Source organism: Annulohypoxylon truncatum (genome assembly GCF_022578515.1).
Source record: "Annulohypoxylon truncatum strain CBS 140777 unplaced genomic scaffold F4807scaffold_11, whole genome shotgun sequence".
Taxonomy (NCBI): domain Eukaryota; kingdom Fungi; phylum Ascomycota; class Sordariomycetes; order Xylariales; family Hypoxylaceae; genus Annulohypoxylon; species Annulohypoxylon truncatum.
In genome coordinates, this window is record NW_025953797.1 from 1042783 (window position 1) to 1059310 (window position 16528).

General features: G+C 47.4%; 5 protein-coding genes across 5 annotated transcripts; 2 read left to right on the forward strand and 3 right to left on the reverse strand.

The window, feature by feature from the left end:
- Positions 1 to 78: 78 nt before the first annotated feature.
- Positions 79 to 2516, reverse strand: F4807DRAFT_50526 (G protein-coupled glucose receptor regulating Gpa2-domain-containing protein). Its single transcript, XM_048003119.1, has 2 exons — positions 2044 to 2516; positions 79 to 1981 (listed from the first exon to the last, which is right to left on the reverse strand). The coding sequence occupies exons 1-2, from the start codon at positions 2259 to 2261 to the stop codon at positions 259 to 261; spliced, it is 1941 nt and encodes a 646-aa protein (XP_047855635.1). The 5' UTR covers positions 2262 to 2516; the 3' UTR covers positions 79 to 258.
- A 2963-nt stretch (positions 2517 to 5479) lies between these two features.
- Positions 5480 to 6660, forward strand: F4807DRAFT_421703 (uncharacterized protein). Its single transcript, XM_047997604.1, has 3 exons — positions 5480 to 5591; positions 5647 to 5803; positions 5876 to 6660. Exons 2-3 carry the CDS (start codon positions 5776 to 5778, stop codon positions 6460 to 6462), a joined length of 615 nt encoding a protein of 204 aa, XP_047855636.1. The 5' UTR covers positions 5480 to 5591; positions 5647 to 5775; the 3' UTR covers positions 6463 to 6660.
- Positions 6661 to 8686: 2026 nt separating this feature from the next.
- F4807DRAFT_50587 (uncharacterized protein) lies at positions 8687 to 10966 on the reverse strand. Its single transcript, XM_048003121.1, has 4 exons — positions 10282 to 10966; positions 9343 to 10231; positions 8846 to 9205; positions 8687 to 8780 (listed from the first exon to the last, which is right to left on the reverse strand). The coding sequence occupies exons 1-3, from the start codon at positions 10755 to 10757 to the stop codon at positions 8972 to 8974; spliced, it is 1599 nt and encodes a 532-aa protein (XP_047855637.1). The 5' UTR covers positions 10758 to 10966; the 3' UTR covers positions 8687 to 8780; positions 8846 to 8971.
- Positions 10967 to 12127, reverse strand: F4807DRAFT_50586 (uncharacterized protein). Its single transcript, XM_048003120.1, has one exon. The coding sequence runs from the start codon at positions 11813 to 11815 to the stop codon at positions 11177 to 11179; it is 639 nt and encodes a 212-aa protein (XP_047855638.1). The 5' UTR covers positions 11816 to 12127; the 3' UTR covers positions 10967 to 11176.
- A 7-nt stretch (positions 12128 to 12134) lies between these two features.
- Positions 12135 to 14099, forward strand: F4807DRAFT_421709 (lipase). The gene has a single exon (XM_047997605.1). It carries the CDS (start codon positions 12712 to 12714, stop codon positions 13696 to 13698), a length of 987 nt encoding a protein of 328 aa, XP_047855639.1. The 5' UTR covers positions 12135 to 12711; the 3' UTR covers positions 13699 to 14099.
- Positions 14100 to 16528: the final 2429 nt, after the last annotated feature.

A 16528-nucleotide genomic window follows, 5' to 3' on the forward strand; every position in this document is an offset into this window, starting at 1 on the left:
TTCGTACCCCCGTCGTTATGTTATGCCGATCGATCGTCGTCGATGAATGTTTCGTTTCGTTTCGTTTCGTTTTCCCATTCGAAAAACCCTGATATGCCGCTTTGTTGTGTCTGATGCTCGTGTGTCGTCTTTTGTCTCATGTAATTTCATCTCATGTCATGTCGTGTCATGCGTAAAATGCTATATATACCTCCGCCCCCCTTTCTCCTCTTACTCCTTCCCTCCTACCCTAACCCCCCTAATTCCCCATCCCATACTTCATATTCCGTCCCCGCTGACCCTCGGATAACGTCCTGCGGCGTTCAAGTGCTCAGAGGACCCGGCATCCAGGGCATCCCACCACTCGCGCGGCGGCGCGCCAAGCTGGGACCGGTGTCCGGAAGCCCGTCTCGCCGCCGCAGCCGCCTCAATGGTCAAATTCTCCAGATTCTCCTCCTGCTCGCGCCTAACGCGCGCCGTCCGCGCATCCACGAACCGCTCCTCGCGGGTGCGTCCGGCGCCGTGCCTACTCCGGCCCCCAGGACGGCGTATCCGCAGCCTCAGTGCCAGATTCTCCCAGAAGCCGCCGCGCAGGTGCAGCCAGGGGCGCTCCCAGGCGGTGAAGAAGCAGCAGTCGACGGCGGCGCCGATGCACAGGCTGGTGACGCTGACGATCTGGAGGGCGACGTGGCCGGTGCCGTGCGAGGCGCCGAGGTTCGCGTAGTCGTCGTCGTACTGCAGCACGTGCGAGACGAAGGGCGCGATCCACGTCACCATGTAGATGGCAGGGTACACGAAGAGCAGGCGCAGCTGCCGCTGCTGCTTGTCCCGCGACCGCCGCATCGCGTCTTCCGTCTCGTTCTGCGGCAGGAAGACCGAGGACGAGGATGTGGTGGTGCTGGTCTGCGTTGACGAGCGGGTGCGCGGCGGCCCGCGGCGGAGGGCGCAGATCATGTTGGAGACGGAGTGGATGGAGTTGGTGAGGCTGTGGGTGTGCGAGTGGGAGCGGGAGTGCGAAGGGGTGCCCGAAGACGTGGAACGCCGCCACGTGAAGGGGACGTGGGAGGATTGCTGCGAGGAGCGTGGGCTGTGGACGACGGATTCGGGAGCGCGAATTGGGATGCTTTCTTCTGCTTGTAACGACGGCGAGGCCGGGCTTACCAGGCCTGATTGGCTTCCCCGCCTAGACTGCTGCTGCAATTCGGCCGACCCGTCGTTGGCAAAATTCACAGTGTTCCATCGAATCGAGTTCCTCATCGCCTGGTCGGGTCTCCGCGGAAGAGGGGTGGATGCTCCCCCTCCTCCCCCTCCCCCAAAGTCCAGCGTGCTGATGGTCGAGTCGACAGAATGCTGGCGATCCCTCGGGTCCCCATCCTTTGCCAGGCTGTCCCGGGCAGAGTCCAAGAAACCGTAGTCCACGATAGGCGGTGTGGGTGGGACGTCCCCACTGTGGTCGTGGCGGTGGTTGTGATGCTTGCGGTGCTGCTCAGGATGATCGCTGTGGGCCGTGCTGGCACGCCGCTGGTCTCTGGTGAAGCTTCGGAATCTGCAGGCGACGTAGAGGTAGAGGACCGTGTATACGACGATGATGAAGGCTGATATGACGTATCGCGGAATCCAGCTGAGGGCACTCAGATACCAGGCCGGGCGGAGGGGTAGATAGCAATGGGGACCGTTGTCCGCGAATTGTCCGCCGGTAATTGGCACGACCGCGGCTAGGACGAGAGGGATGATGGCCCAACAGGTATATGCTATGCGTCTGTACGGATAAAGCCCAGCTGCACCGCTCGAACCCCGAGGCCTGAGTATGAACAAGGCCGTGTGCACTGCGATCAGGAGGACAGCAATATCCGAGGCCTCGATACTAACCGTTAGGAGAAAGCCGGAAACTTGGCAGAAGGTCGAATTCGAATCGATAGGCACCTTGGCAAAGAAGGCTAGAGGGCAGATTACGAGCCATAGCGCTTTCATCATGTCGCTTTGGATTAAGAGCATTATCAAGCTGAGTCGTTGTCAGCTCACTTAAATACTACACTACGGGACGGGATGGGACCGTCGACTTACTCGTGGCGGAAGCTTCTCCTCATTCGGACGAACCAGTAAAAGGCACACAAAGCAGCAAGCACACTGATTGAGGCCATGGAGAGGGATATCGACATTATGGCTAAGATTTCTGGGTTATCCATATAACTCGGAGTCGAGTCGCGTTTCTCGAAGAGGGCGCCATGGGAGGTGAGGATTTCGGCAAGGGTGGCGCCCGGCTGCCATGTTATGGGAGCCATCTTTGCTGCTGAGGCCAAAACGGAGGCTCGGGATGCGTTTGAAGGAATAAATGATCTGGCATGCTTCTAGCGAAACTTCATTCCCACCGAAAGACGGATTTCATGATTGCAAATTGTGGGATCCGGTCGGTGGTAGGAGAGTTGAGAGGAAGCCCAAGGCGAAGAGGGTATCCGCTATGACACTCACTTAGCGAGAAAAAAAAAAAAAAAAGGGCTAAGCGGCACAACAAAACGATCTGCGAATTGTTCTTTCTACAAGAATAGAAAAATCTAAATTCTCCAGGTCCTTAGCCTCTGAGAATATAGAGAAAAAAAGACAAAATAGGAGGAAGGTTCACGTCCACCCCATCAACAAGCCCGGAGTGTAAGAAAGCATGTCCTCGGGGAGGCTGTTCATGCATAGCAACGCTCAGACAAGAGGGTCCGAACTCTTAGAGAATCATGTTGCACGTCTAAAAGAGTATAATGAGACGTCAATACTGCTGCTGCATCTCGAGATACAGTATCGTATCAATTAACAGAACCAAGCTCGAGTTCAAGAAAAAGCCCCGAACGGTAACGTATGAAAAGCGAGAAACGGGTTGAGGTGCAGTAGGCAATGAGCATGGGCATATGCCGATCTAAATAGTATAAACCGAGTAGGGTAAAGTTTCCAAAGTCTCCTAGGATAAAGTTAACCAAGGAAACCAAAGGGAGTATTCCATATTTTAATGTTTGCGGCCTGTTCTGGTGGCGGTGAAGCGAAGAGCTGGCACTGGACTGCACTGGACTTGACACTTGACTGAGTTGGGACATCTTAAGGGAATCGGTGTGAAGGGCTATGCTGTCCAGCATGTCCAATGCTGTCCAATGCTGTCTAATGCTGTCCAATGCCGTCAGGGGATTGTCAGGTACGTGCTCCCGAGATACCCCAAGGTCGCTAAGATCACCGACTATCACCAATGAAATGGCTGAGGTTGGCTGGTATTCAGGAAAACTTTGACCAAGTGATGAGGCCCGGGTGACGCTAAAGGGCATGAAAAGCCGTGACGGAGCAGCATCCGATGATTTCTTAGCGCGCGCGACACTCCATAACTGGCATAAAACGTCCATAAAAACCTCCAGGGCTGCCATAACTATCCCCTTAGCTTTCATAACGTCCATTAACTCCACAACTCCCTGCCATCCCCAACACAGAACCCCACACGCTGCCCACAGTATCCCCGTAACGCCTCCCCCTCCGCTTTCGTCATAGCCCTAACCACGTAGCAAGTTGGCAGGATTGCCTAAACACGGCGCATGCAAGCGAGATCTGGTGACCGGCGTCTCGGGACAAAATTACCAAGCCTGCTGACCCCCACAAAATACATACAACTTTATTATTATTTCCTTCTGTTTGCTTTTATTTTTCACATGATATTTCATCATCTCTCTGTTTCCCTTTTTTCTCGACCCGAGAGAAAATAACGCTGTGGGGATTCCGGTGCACCTATTCGGAGTTGTGCTTCCGTCGATCGGTTACCCATGGAAGTATTCCGATTAAAAGACCCATTGTGCCGTTTCCATCGCCCCGTACGTAACGTTTAGCGAGGACGCGGCGGCCCGCAGGGTTACGTTAGCGCCAATGTTCTGTTAAAAAAGACCCTTTTTCCACGGAGGGTTAAAGGTTGGATCTAAGCGCCGTGCTTAATTGCTGCTAAATCTCGATGGAATCGAGTCAAGAACTAGATTGTTGAGATTGAGTTTTGGGAGATCATATAAACTCCGGACATGTAAAAGATCGTCCGGCGTTACCGAAGGTGTGTGATACAACACCCTTAAAGCCCCGAGAAAATCCACACGGGCATTGTTTTCGGAGCGTTAATATAACTTCATTCCAGTTCACACCTCTTCGGTTACCGCAGCTTGATATCCCGGTCGTTCAACTGTTCATATATTGCATCTCAACAATATTTTGCTCGAAAATATCTATTCACATGGCTACAAGAGAAACCATAAGTACCTAACATATACGAACGCCCTTGCATTTCAGGGTGAGCTAAGCATTGTGGCTTTATAACCGCGTGGATTAACATATTCCTCCTGACTTCAGTCTGGGATCATGGTTAATCTCTCAAATTCCCCACGAGTCTTAATAACGCGCTACGCCGTCGACATGGTGTACAAGTCCCTCATATATGCGCAGGTAAGTATGAGAACACTGGATGGGTGAGGGTGGACCTACCTAAAATGGGTAGAGAAGCATACTCAAGACGTCGAGTTGGATCACTTGCATCAACGATCTCAAGAAAGCCAACTAGAATATTCACCAGGTAGGTGATGACGGAGTCGTTCAGCATCTCCGCTCGAATTATTTTTTTCAAAAGAAAATACGAGAATCCAATTTCCAGAAGCGCCACGAACACCATGCAATGTGATAACAACTTCACTGCTGTACGCAAACAACAACACCCTCGATAAAATCTTCTTCGAACCCAAGGCCACCTACAATAAACCCGCATGTTCATGAAAATACCTCAAATTTGTCACATTAAGCATATCTCCGGTGATCATGAACTGGGCTCATATAATGGCATCGATAGTAAGGATGTGTAAGACTTTCAACTCAATAACAGTATTAGATCTGGAAATCATCTCACATGATAGAATATCTTGGAAACCTACGACATATGACACTCATGAGATATACCTTTTAAAGTGGTATGAGAAATACATGCTACATTTCGTCCAGAGGTCTCACCTCTAGGGTTTCAAATCTTCTACAAGGCTTCGATTCACTTATCATCGGGGCACCTTACTCGATTCAAATCCTAACCCGATCCCCTGTACTAGTGATCTAAATTCCGGATAATTCTTAGATTATTAACATAATCTCTTTTGATCTAATTCCATGAGTACCTAGGTATGAATTATCATGGTTGAGATGAGATGGTGATGAGAGTTACTAATCCTAGACATCCCCGGTTTCCGTGTCTTATTAAGACGGGACTTGGGTCCAAACCAGCTATATATATGCCGTCTTATACTTTACTGGATATGATTGGACCATTTATAAATCAGATGCCGGATTCAGTAAAAGACAATTGTAATCGAATCACGGACTTTCCCATCGCTACGGGCATATCTTTATTATGTAATCCCGAAATGTGGGATTATGTCCGAGCTTGAGCCTCACAAGGGTGGACAATAGCGGGGTTTATGCAGGATGCATGTGCTTATGCTGCAAGCACTGGCTCTTCATAAAATTGTTAGTGTCACCGAGTTCGACCTCCTTACGTGACTCACTAAACCTAGCGACGAAGATATGATACACGTCTATGTAGCGATCGAAAATTAGTCGTCTTTGAAGTAGTGAGTACTTCCGATTCCTTAGAGTGACACGTTTTGTCTGATCTAGAAATTTCAGTTCCGTTCTCTGGCGTTTGAAATTCCGGATATATCTCTCGAGACTCAGCCTCGCGCTCATCAAGCGAGCGATATCGAACTTGAACTTTCTTCGCCTATTATATTAGATAAGTAGAATACAATATACAATATGGCACAAAACCGCACCGTAGTCAGTGGTGAGATGACCTCCAATCGCACAGTGCCATCCCTTGCGGTTCCTTCGGCACTCACTGACGGCATCTGACCAGAGTCGCCGCTCAAGGCGCCAAACCTCGTAATCGAGTTTCCGCAGATCTCACTCGCAGAAGACGAGGGTTTCACAACCGCACTAGCAGATCTCGTCAACGCCGGGTATACCGAAGCCGAGGCCGGCATCTTCAAGCCGGGCTACTTGCGCACATCGGCAAGCGAGATCGGAAGCTTCATAAAGGCCGGCGTATTGGCCGTCGCATCAGTACCTAGTCCGGAGACGACATCTCACAGACAGCCCTTGGGCTGTATCGCCATTAAGAAGCTCGACGAGAACCGTGCCGAACTCGGGTTATTCGCGGTTGTGATCGAGCAGCGCGGTAGCGGAATCGGGAGGGATCTGATGGATTGGGCGGAACGGTGGTGTCTCGAAAACCTTGGCGGCCCGGGGGTTGCTATCGCGCAGCTCGATCTACTTGTCCCAACGCACTTCACGCACCCGTTTAAGGTGCGTCTGGACTTGTGGTACACGAAGCGAGGTTACCGGATCACGGGGAGTCGCGATTTTGCCCTTGATTATCCTAGCCTTGCGCCTCAACTCGTGGGGCCGACTGAGTACCGCGTTTACGAGAAGACACTGGCTTAGGTAGAGAAGAGATGGCGTCTTTGCTGTTACTAGAATTATTAAAAAGCGAGCGAGTTCGACGTGTTACCAATGCTAGGGCTCTAGATACTAGTTAGAGGGTGAGGGGAAAGAGGCCATTGAAGGAATCAAGTCCTCAAATAAGTGCTTACCAGATACGCCAGAGCTATATCAATGTGATCAATGATAAACACCTCCATGCCACTCTTGCCATTGTATTCAATCGTTGAGTACTCCTGAATTGGAACCCTGTTGTGGTATGGGTCTTGTAAGATGAGATTCACCAGATCTTAGACCACTTATCGACTAAGTCTATGCCGGATATGAAGTTTCATAGGTACATGTCATATCAATCAGTTGAATGCGTTGAGGCATGGTATCTTACCTAGCTTTCGATGGGATGAGGAGGAGTTCCTTTGTGGACTTCGACGATACTACGGGTCCGCATGCTCATGAGCTAGACCTTCACGCATATACCTCCTACCTAATCTTCGTCTTTCAGGGGAATTTGATATGGTAATTACTGAGGAACTTGGTTTTGGTGAGTTTGGTCAAAGTGACAGCCGTATTGTTCACACTTAGCTTGTCTTACTTGCAATGATAAGTCTAACTGGTAAATTATGTAGGAGCGTTGGTATATCTTCTAGGCACGTTCCAAATTCTTGACTCAGTCTTGCTTATACTAACCTGAACATTCTGGGGCGGACGCGTGGTACTAAAACTTCCAGTGTCACTTAACGAGGTGGAAATCTATACTTACTAATTACACCTTCAGTTCCAATTTTATAGGGCCGTGAATGATACCTAGCGAATATAGATGAATGGAAATCTGCCCAGATGGGTTTCTTTAAGGCTTTGGAGACCATCAAATCTTGCAAAATTAATAAGCACGAGATTGGATGGAGACTTTCTTGGAAGTTAACTTTAAATCCTCAGTTCCTTAGCCCTGATATACCTAGACCTCGTACAACTAAAGAAATGGATATGAAATCTTATATAATAATCGATAACGCAGGAGTATCGAATCGTAATTATCATAGTAGATTCAAGAGATAGAATTTCTGCTGCAACCATAGATGATTACTCTAAGGAAAAGCGAACCTTGAGTGCAAATATGGGAGGGTTAAATATTTGAGTTCTCTAAAATAGCTAATAATTACCTAACTTCCATTGTCCATTATCGAAATTAGCATTCATTCTTCCAATTACTGGATAGGTATTCTTTCAAAGTATCACGAGAAAAGGGGAGGACACTTATAAATTGAGAATCTGGATTATACCCAAGTGACAGGTAGGTATCTATCCGCTTAACTGGTAGGTAGTTAGATGAGAAGATTTATATCGGGCAGCCAACAGCTGATGACGATTTTAAATCTATGATCAAGCTATTAACTGCGGTGGTCAAATTCCTTTGTGGGAAACTATTAGTTAAACTATACTACGACTTTCTTTTCAAAATATATCACCCAGATTGCCAAAATCATCCATAACTCTCCTATGTACGTCCCTAGGTAGATGGCTAATTCTGGAGCTTGCTAAATTCTGTCCCACGTGTTATCAATGACCATGTGGCTGCTTGATCTATCAAGAATATGGCGAATAACTCATTAAAATCATACCTGGTTGACAATTCTTGCCATATCATGCTAAATCAAAGAAATCTAAATCCTACGAGGTAGTATGAGACTTTGGGATTCTCACTAAACGTGGTTCTGACAGGGCATACAACTCTAGTATTCCTAATAATGTGACACATCAACTCTGGAGGAAGTCATAACCACCTTGCCCGCAAATCTATCAACACTCTCGGTTCTTCCTACTGTATTAAGGATAGTAGTAGTCTACTAGTATATACTCCTCATACCTCCGCATCAGTCGAATAGCGGTCGTGAAACATTGTGGGTATAGGGATGACGACGGTTTATGCGTAAGACATGTAGGTATGACAGGCCAGGCGATATTCTACGAACCCGCCGCACGGTGCCGCTATGATGCGCCGGTTCGATGAACTATAGTAGTTCGGATGTTGGTATGGTGCATATAGTAATCTATTTTGGGACAAGATACACGCCGCCTGCGTCTCGACCCTGTTATTTGCAATGCCTGTTCTATGCGGAATATTTCCATCAATAAGGTAACCTCTTCAGCCTAGGATATGAATACCATTCATCTGCGCATTCCTGCCTTGCTCGAGGGGTATGAACGAACTTGTAAAGGCTAATCAGTATGATTATCACCGCACGGGCTAATTTAGACCGTCGCTACGATGCTGGATCTGCAACTAGGCTTGACAGCTGAACGTCCGTGTGAAGGTCTACAACCTGTAAACATGGGTGGGTATGATTAGTAATTATATGTTAATCATATCTTCAGGTAAGTAGTTTACCTGCCAACGGAACTGTAGAACACAAAGACTTGTCCAGACTTTGGAAACACCATCTAATTTGCTACTGATAATCATTTGGTAATACTAGCTATCCGGATGCAAGATAACAGACCCTAGGTGAGGGAGCTATGCGACTTCGGCCGCCAAGGCATCATACCGACTACCTCTGCCGGTGAGATAGTCGAACTCGCGCTTCATCAAGTCGGTTTCGTTCCCGGATTCCCTCGCTCCCAGAAAATCTTGGATTGACCAAGCGATCCTCTCTGCGCCGATCCTAGCCCCGATTAAGTTAGGGGCGCCGGGACCGAGCTGTAGCGCAGCAAGCCTACCGGCAACGAATAGGGGAACATCATCTCTCCACTATAGCGCATGCTGTCAATTAGGCGAATACCTCTAGTGCGAAACAATAGATGGAGACTCAATGGGTGGATATAGGGCTCACCGAAACAACGATAGAGGGTTTTGGGGAAGAAATAGTAAGGAGGGAGCCCACTTACGGCCATGTTTTCTGTTATACATGGGAGTCCTCCGCAACTTTCGATAGGGTAGTCAGAGCAAATGGACTTCAAGAATGGGAGACCCTCGAAGTTACTCTGAACGCCGGTGGCGAAGTAAATGTGATCGATTCGAGGAAGCTTCTGGCTCTCGTCCGATAGCGACACTGCCCAGGTCCTAGAACACGAGTCCCAATATTTTTCCTTGATAGTAGTATTCTGAAGCAGGCAAAGCCGACCTGTGGATATATGCCGCTCTAGGATTTTCTTATACGGTGGCGTGATGCTGCCTCCATTCCGGGCCGTTTTGATCTTTTCCCACCGCTCTTCGGTGGAGTCTGCGGTCCAGAATGCAGCCTGCTCGAAGTTCCGGAACTTTCCCACCCATTCAAGCCCTACGTCGAAAGGCTTGACTTTGAGGGGCCCCCGCATCAACAGCCACACTTTGGTTACTCCTCGACGAATAGCCAGGTCGGCTAGCTGAGCTGAGGTTAAGCCGCCCCCGACTATTACAATATTTGTCTGGACCTTGGCGTTGAGCTTCGCTCGAACACGAGGCGACGGCATTTCCTTAATATGCATGGCGTGGGTCACTCCCTCCATTCCCTCGGTTGGTGGGTCTGGGATTTGGGGCGGGTTACCTCCTACTGCTAAGACCACGGCCTTTGCATGATGAGTGCCCCTATCTGTTCTGATGGTGAAGATCTTGTCGACTTCGGAGAATTCATCGAGATAGTCGAATCGAATATCTTCTACCTTTTCATGTGACACCATATTACCACGCAGGTCATATCGGTCTATCAGGCATCCGCAGTGGGATGCGAAAAGTGGCGTCGACGGAACGAAGTAGTCGTTTCGATCACGCTCATCAACCGTAGGTTCTGTCTTGGGTCTACCAACCCTCAGTACAGGGACGATTGCGACTCAGATGGTGAAGCTTACTGTCTTCCGGTCCTTTCTCTCTTCTTCCTCTGGTGTTTACTCAATTCTTTTCCGACACATCCCCGAAGCTCCGTTAATTCGTTATCTCGATCGTTTCGATACGTATAAGCCAATAATCCGTCACGCTCTGCGGGATCGACGTGAAAGAACATTGGACTCCGGAGGTGGGAGATGTCGAAAGTTTTGAATAGGTTATCCCATCGTGCCATCCACTTATCGTCAGTCGCATCAAGCACTAGAAGGTCAAGTCCCTCTTTGTCTGGTGGACTGGTGGATGACTTCCGGCGTATCTCAAAACCCGTCTTATAGTTTTTGATGCTAGCCCGATTCCTGTGTTTCTGGATCCAATGGTATCTCTGATGCTCGTCGTCGGAGAAGTTGGCGGCGGGCATACGCTCTGACAGACGGGCCGCGACGGCGAGGCCGCATGGTCCAGCGCCGACAATCACGACGTCGTGGACTCGAATATCACCCATTTTATGTCGTGTTATCTTCGCTTCTGGTTATGTGAGAAAGTGGCGAGGGAATCAGATAGAATAGCTGGTATAAGAAGCTACGTGGGAGAACCTTGATGGATGCCGGTGGTCAAGGTGAGCACCCTGATGGCATCTTTCCTTCCTTAAGGGCGACCTTGAGGTCACCACTACCAAGTGCGATTCATTCAAGCACATGATGGTAATTGCGGATCTCGTTGTGAAAAGTATAAAGGAAATACTTGGAAATCAGGACCGATCCAAGAGACCTTAAGAGTGAGGTCTAAATAAGACGAGGTACATCAAAGCTTCTGGATATAACCAAAATGGAGCCACCTAAGTCGTTCTTATCCACAAATAATTTATCCATTGCCATCACCACTATCAATGAATTTGTTGAACCGCTTGTCAACTGACCGACTTTATTCAAAATGTTCCGCGACGTGGTGAGCCACAGCTGTCTCGTCTCCTTCAAAATTGCCGCAGACCGGACAGGTCGCTGTGGCTGAAACTACATCCAGGACTGAACTGGAATCATTACTTGACGACACATCATCGCGTCGCGCCGGGCCATCATGTTGGCCAGGCGCATTTGAATCATTATGATTCTTGCCTTTGCCCTTGCCCTTACCTTTACGTTTAGCGGGAACAATGTATGCGCCTAGATCAGTCTGCTCTGGTGGCGCTTCAAGTGGTTCATCGAGTCGCATGTCTCTGTAACGCGGGCGGTGCCCACGTGAATTTGAAACAGTCCGATTGGCTGCATCGGCCGACTCATCTTCAGCGGGCGCGGGAGCATTTATCAAGATTGCGCCATCGGGATCTGAAGATGAAGAGGGGGAGGCAGAGGCGGCAGAGGCGCTCGAGGCGATGCTCTGGACTCTGCCAATGCGCCCGTCGGCCAGTCGGACCTTGATGCCGCGATGGTGATCGCCGCGTGTCAAGACGTCGCGAACTGTTCCCCTCACTTCTCGACCGGTGCGCTGGTCGGCTTTGAGAACGATGTTCACGACCGCACCGCGGACGACCTCGGTTGTTCTTGGCACGGCGCGATTGGCCATTCAGATTGGTGGATTACGGTGTTTGGGAACAGATGGGATGGCGTGGATGGATGGTGCATATGGTGCAGATAGATGGCGCAGATGGTGGTGTGAAGATTGTCAAGATCGGTAAGATGATACGATCTAATCTTTGTTTCTTTTGCTTTTTTTTGCGATATGCGAAATGTGACGAGTCTGAAAAAGGGATAAAGGGGTGTCCGATATAAGGTTATGCGACGTTTAAGTGCAAGTCCACGCTTTGACGAATCCCCGCTTAATTGATCGTGCCCTAGCCAGCTTCTGTGGTTCGGGATTTCTTCTTGCAGGTTCTCTCTGCAATTCGGGTTCTAAAATAAGGATCTTGACTCATGGATAATTGCAGCTTGCATACTGCATGCATATAACTCATGTCACGGGATTCCCCATAGGCAGTAAGCCTGTCTACTTGCTCGGGTTGCCGGGTCGTCGTAGTTTGCCTGGACTGCTTTCGCCATCTTTATCACTGCGGTGCGGTTCTGACCAGTCACCCTGCAGATGACGAGTCGTTTTGGAGAATAGGAGATGGCCGGTTCCTCCGACTTCAGATTTGTGGAATCGATCTCCAAGTCGAGTCTCCTCGACCCTCACCGACTGCCGAGATTTTCTGCCTATGCTTCACGCGATTGGTTCAAGGGATCGCCAGTTGGCTCTTCCCTTGCAGAGCACACACTAGGTTAGCCTGTCGCCATCGACTAGCCCCTGTTCCTGCAAAGCTCCAACATAAATGTCAACCCGTTTCCTCGCCAGGCCGTCTCCGTCGATGTATAGACCACACGCACAACCCTCACCAAGATCCTTTATCACTCGACGCCGACGCAAGCCCCGTCTGCTCTGTCCTAACTAGTTGGATTACCTTCGTGTATTACAACTCGCTCAGAATGCGCAAGATTTTGGCGGGGCCAGCTGATCGCTTGCCAAGACCGCCATATGATGCCGAGATAGACTCTATCTTCAAAGCCCTCGGTGGCATGCCCGAGCGATATGAAGTTGAAAAGCTTCGCAAAGACGCGTCAGCGCGAACTCAACCCCTCACCAGCGCCTTACTTGCTGACAAGAGCATCAACGTTGAGGACATCACGATTCCAGGACCCCGACAGAGTCTAACTATCTCGGTCGTAAAGCCATTGGCACCCGCAGACGAAAGTCGTCCATGCATCTTCTACATCCACGGCGGCGCCTTGGTCGCGGCCGATCGCTTCGCTGGTCTGGACACCAGCGTCACATGGGCAAGGGAGTTCAGTGCTATCACTATCAGTGTGGAGTACGGACGTGCGCCAGAAAACACAGGTACGGAGCCTGTAGAAGACTGTTATGCGGCATTGCTCTGGACTAGTAAGCATCTGTCGGAACTGGGCATCGATCCTGATCGCCTGTTACTCTACGGCACATCTGCTGGGGGTGGTTTGGCGGCAGCAGCCGCCTTGATGGCGCGCGATCGATGCGGCCCGAAGCTGTGCGGCCTTGTCCTCGAATGCCCCATGCTCGACGACAGAAACGAGAGGGTGTCGTCTCAGCAGTTCTCCACCGGCCCCTTTTATAACTCAACTCTAAACAAGTTTGCTTGGAGGTGTCTCCTCGGCGAACGGGCCGGAGGCAGTGCGGTCAGTGAATACGAAGCGCCCGCACGAGCACAGGATCTCTCGAGAATGCCACCCACCTTCCTCGACTGCGCTTCGGCCGAACCGTTCCGGGATGAGATCGTGGCCTTCGCCTCTAAATTATGGGAAGGTGGTGTCCAAGCAGAACTTCACGTATGGCCGGGTGGGCCCCACGGCTACGATCGCATCATTCCCACTGCGCCATTCGCTATACTGGCGAGGCAAACCAGGCTGGCCTGGATTCGTAGAGCATTTCAAACAATTTGAAGGCTTGGCTTTCGAAGTCATTTACCATTGACTACGACATTAATGATGTGGTTCCATAATCAAGCGATTCGGTGGTCTGTTGGAGGCAAAGTGGATTGTTCCAGGTAAAGGAGGGTACAGGTTGCCTTTCTATCAACCTGATCGTGTGTGCGTTCGTGCCCAACTGGTCTGACCGGTGTGTCTTCGTGGGGGTTTGCTCGGAGTTGGTGGCCGTAGTGTGGTTGCGAGCTCGTCCGCTAAAAGAGTGTGTACCAATTACTGGATTTCGCCAGATAGACTCTTTTCGTTGACATAGGGTCATCTATTGCCCAAAGATGTATTACTTACTCGCCTACCTAGGTAGATAGTCTATCGTAATTAGATAGATATTTAAATTGGTAAAAATTATCCCGTTCCCCTATCTAACACACAGCCTTCATTTATTATAAATTTCTGACTAACATCCAACAGGCGCAACACTGGATATATTCCAACATCACCCCAAGACGAACAAGAATATAATATAATATGAACATTCCGGTTGCATCGGTGATGATGCCGACTTGTCAATAAACTTGAAGTTCATTTCTCCCGCCTCGTTTTCTGTGATGGCGTCGTTTCAACATCCCTGTCACCACGCGAAATTCACGCGAAATTACTTTGTAAAGAGCCATGGCTACCTACCCAGGGGATAGTGGGAGTTAGTTGGAAGCTCAGACCAGCATCATTCCACGCCGCGGCCTCATTATTGTTGGTACAATACAGCCCTGTGAAAAGTTTCTCCGCGAGACACTCGATATTTCAGCCGGTACCTGTCGCCATCTACACCTTAAAATAGAAATAGACTACTATATCCGTATAGTCTCCCGGGACATCCGTGCTTCGGAAGAATGATGGAGGATGACTCTTCTCGGCAGGCACGACAATTTGACAATTTTGTTCAAGGGTATGCTCTGACATAGCCTTGACTTTACCGAATAATGACGTGGGGTCCCCAATTTACATTTAACAATGTAAACGATTTGTCAAAATAAGAGGTACGAATCGCCGCGGTTAGCTTGGGGGTACCGCCCTCTCGGTGCCTGACCTAAGGATTGGGTACCGCGCCTCATCACATCTAGTTTCCCATCCGTACCTTTATGTAGTAGTTCAAGCCTCGTAATACCTTATAATTATTGAACTATAGCCCTAAATATGAAACTGGACAAAGCTCGTCGCGGGAGTAAACGAGGATAGGCCAGCCATCCGTATGACACGGGCCGAGAGAGTAAAATACATGCTCACGGGCGTTCATTCCGTGTTACTAGTGACAATAATATTTCATTTATTAGTTTGCTTATCACTCAACCTAAAAGTCTTGTCTTCCTAGTAGAGAACGTGACTATTTACTACGTTAAAACATCCGGATATTTGCGCCGTTGTTGTGCTATTCAGGCAGTTCATTAGGTCTCCTTTTTGGTAACAAATATACATATCATGAAGTCCTTGTCAAGTTGAACACGTTTCGTGTTGAAGATGTGAGTTTCTTCTCGTCATGGCAGTCCTTCCGTGGTACTTGGTGTGGTTCTGATATACAGCCTAAATCCCTAGGTTGTTTTCTTGCACTGCGCCCAACCCAATTAACTTGGCTTGTCGACAAGTTCGAGTCATACGATGTTTTCCACGAACCCCTCTATACGTACGACACTGCCGACGCCGTCATGTGTCAAAAGGAGTACGATTCTGAATCAATTGCAAAACAAGTATGTCCGGTTAACCTCCGAAGTAAAAGAATATTCGACCAAATCCAAGGAATGCCTGCAGCAGCCATAGACGATCGAATTACTACCTATACACATCCAAGAGGGCTTAGGTGACATACTTGACCTTGTGTCAAATAACACCTATTAAGAGATCCCTACAGGCACTCCAAGTAACATAGCTCACGGCAAATATATTCGAATCGAAGGACGAAAAATTGTTGTGCTCATAATAACAAAAGTATCGCACCCTTCGTGGATAATAAATTATCAGTTACATAAGTAGTATTACACAGCAATAAGTGCCATGCCTTTAATATATATAAAATATGAGATTATTAAATTAGAATAATTAATTTATTAGTTATTAAGAATAGTTACCAAGTTATTCCACATATATAGGATTAATTAATAAAATGTTTATAAGCATTTAAAGCGCCGAAACTTAAATCTTAAGCATAATAAATTAAATTTAAATAATTAAAACGATTTCTTTTCGAAGAAAAGGAAAGGATCAAGGATTTAAAACCCTTAAAAAATTATTACATAAATTAAATTTATGTTTTAAATTTATTCCCTTTATTATAAATAATTCTTTTTTAGTTTATAAATTTTTTCCCGGATTATTACACGTGTTTATTTAAAGTAATATTTATCCATATTTTAATTAAATTAAATTATACCCTTATAATTATTCGGAAAAATATTTATTTTAAATACCGTTAAAGTTTTCATAAAAAATATTTTATAAATCTTAATAATATACCTCTTTTTTTTTTATTAATAAACGAAAAACTTTTTAAATTTATAAAAATATTTTTCCAACGCCATTATTTAAATTAATTAATTAAATTAAAATTACCACCTTTATTTATTTAAAAAATTATATAAAAGTTAATAAAAATTCTTTTTTTTAAAAAACTTTTTAATAATATATTTTTTAATTTAAAAAATAAATTATTTTTTAATTTTTTTTTTTTTATTTTAATACTTTAATAACATTTTAATCCAAAACTACCACCCTTAAAAAATATATTTTATATTATTAACTAATTAAATCCTCGTACCCGATTATATCGTATAAAGAAACGATGTTATATATAAAATAAATT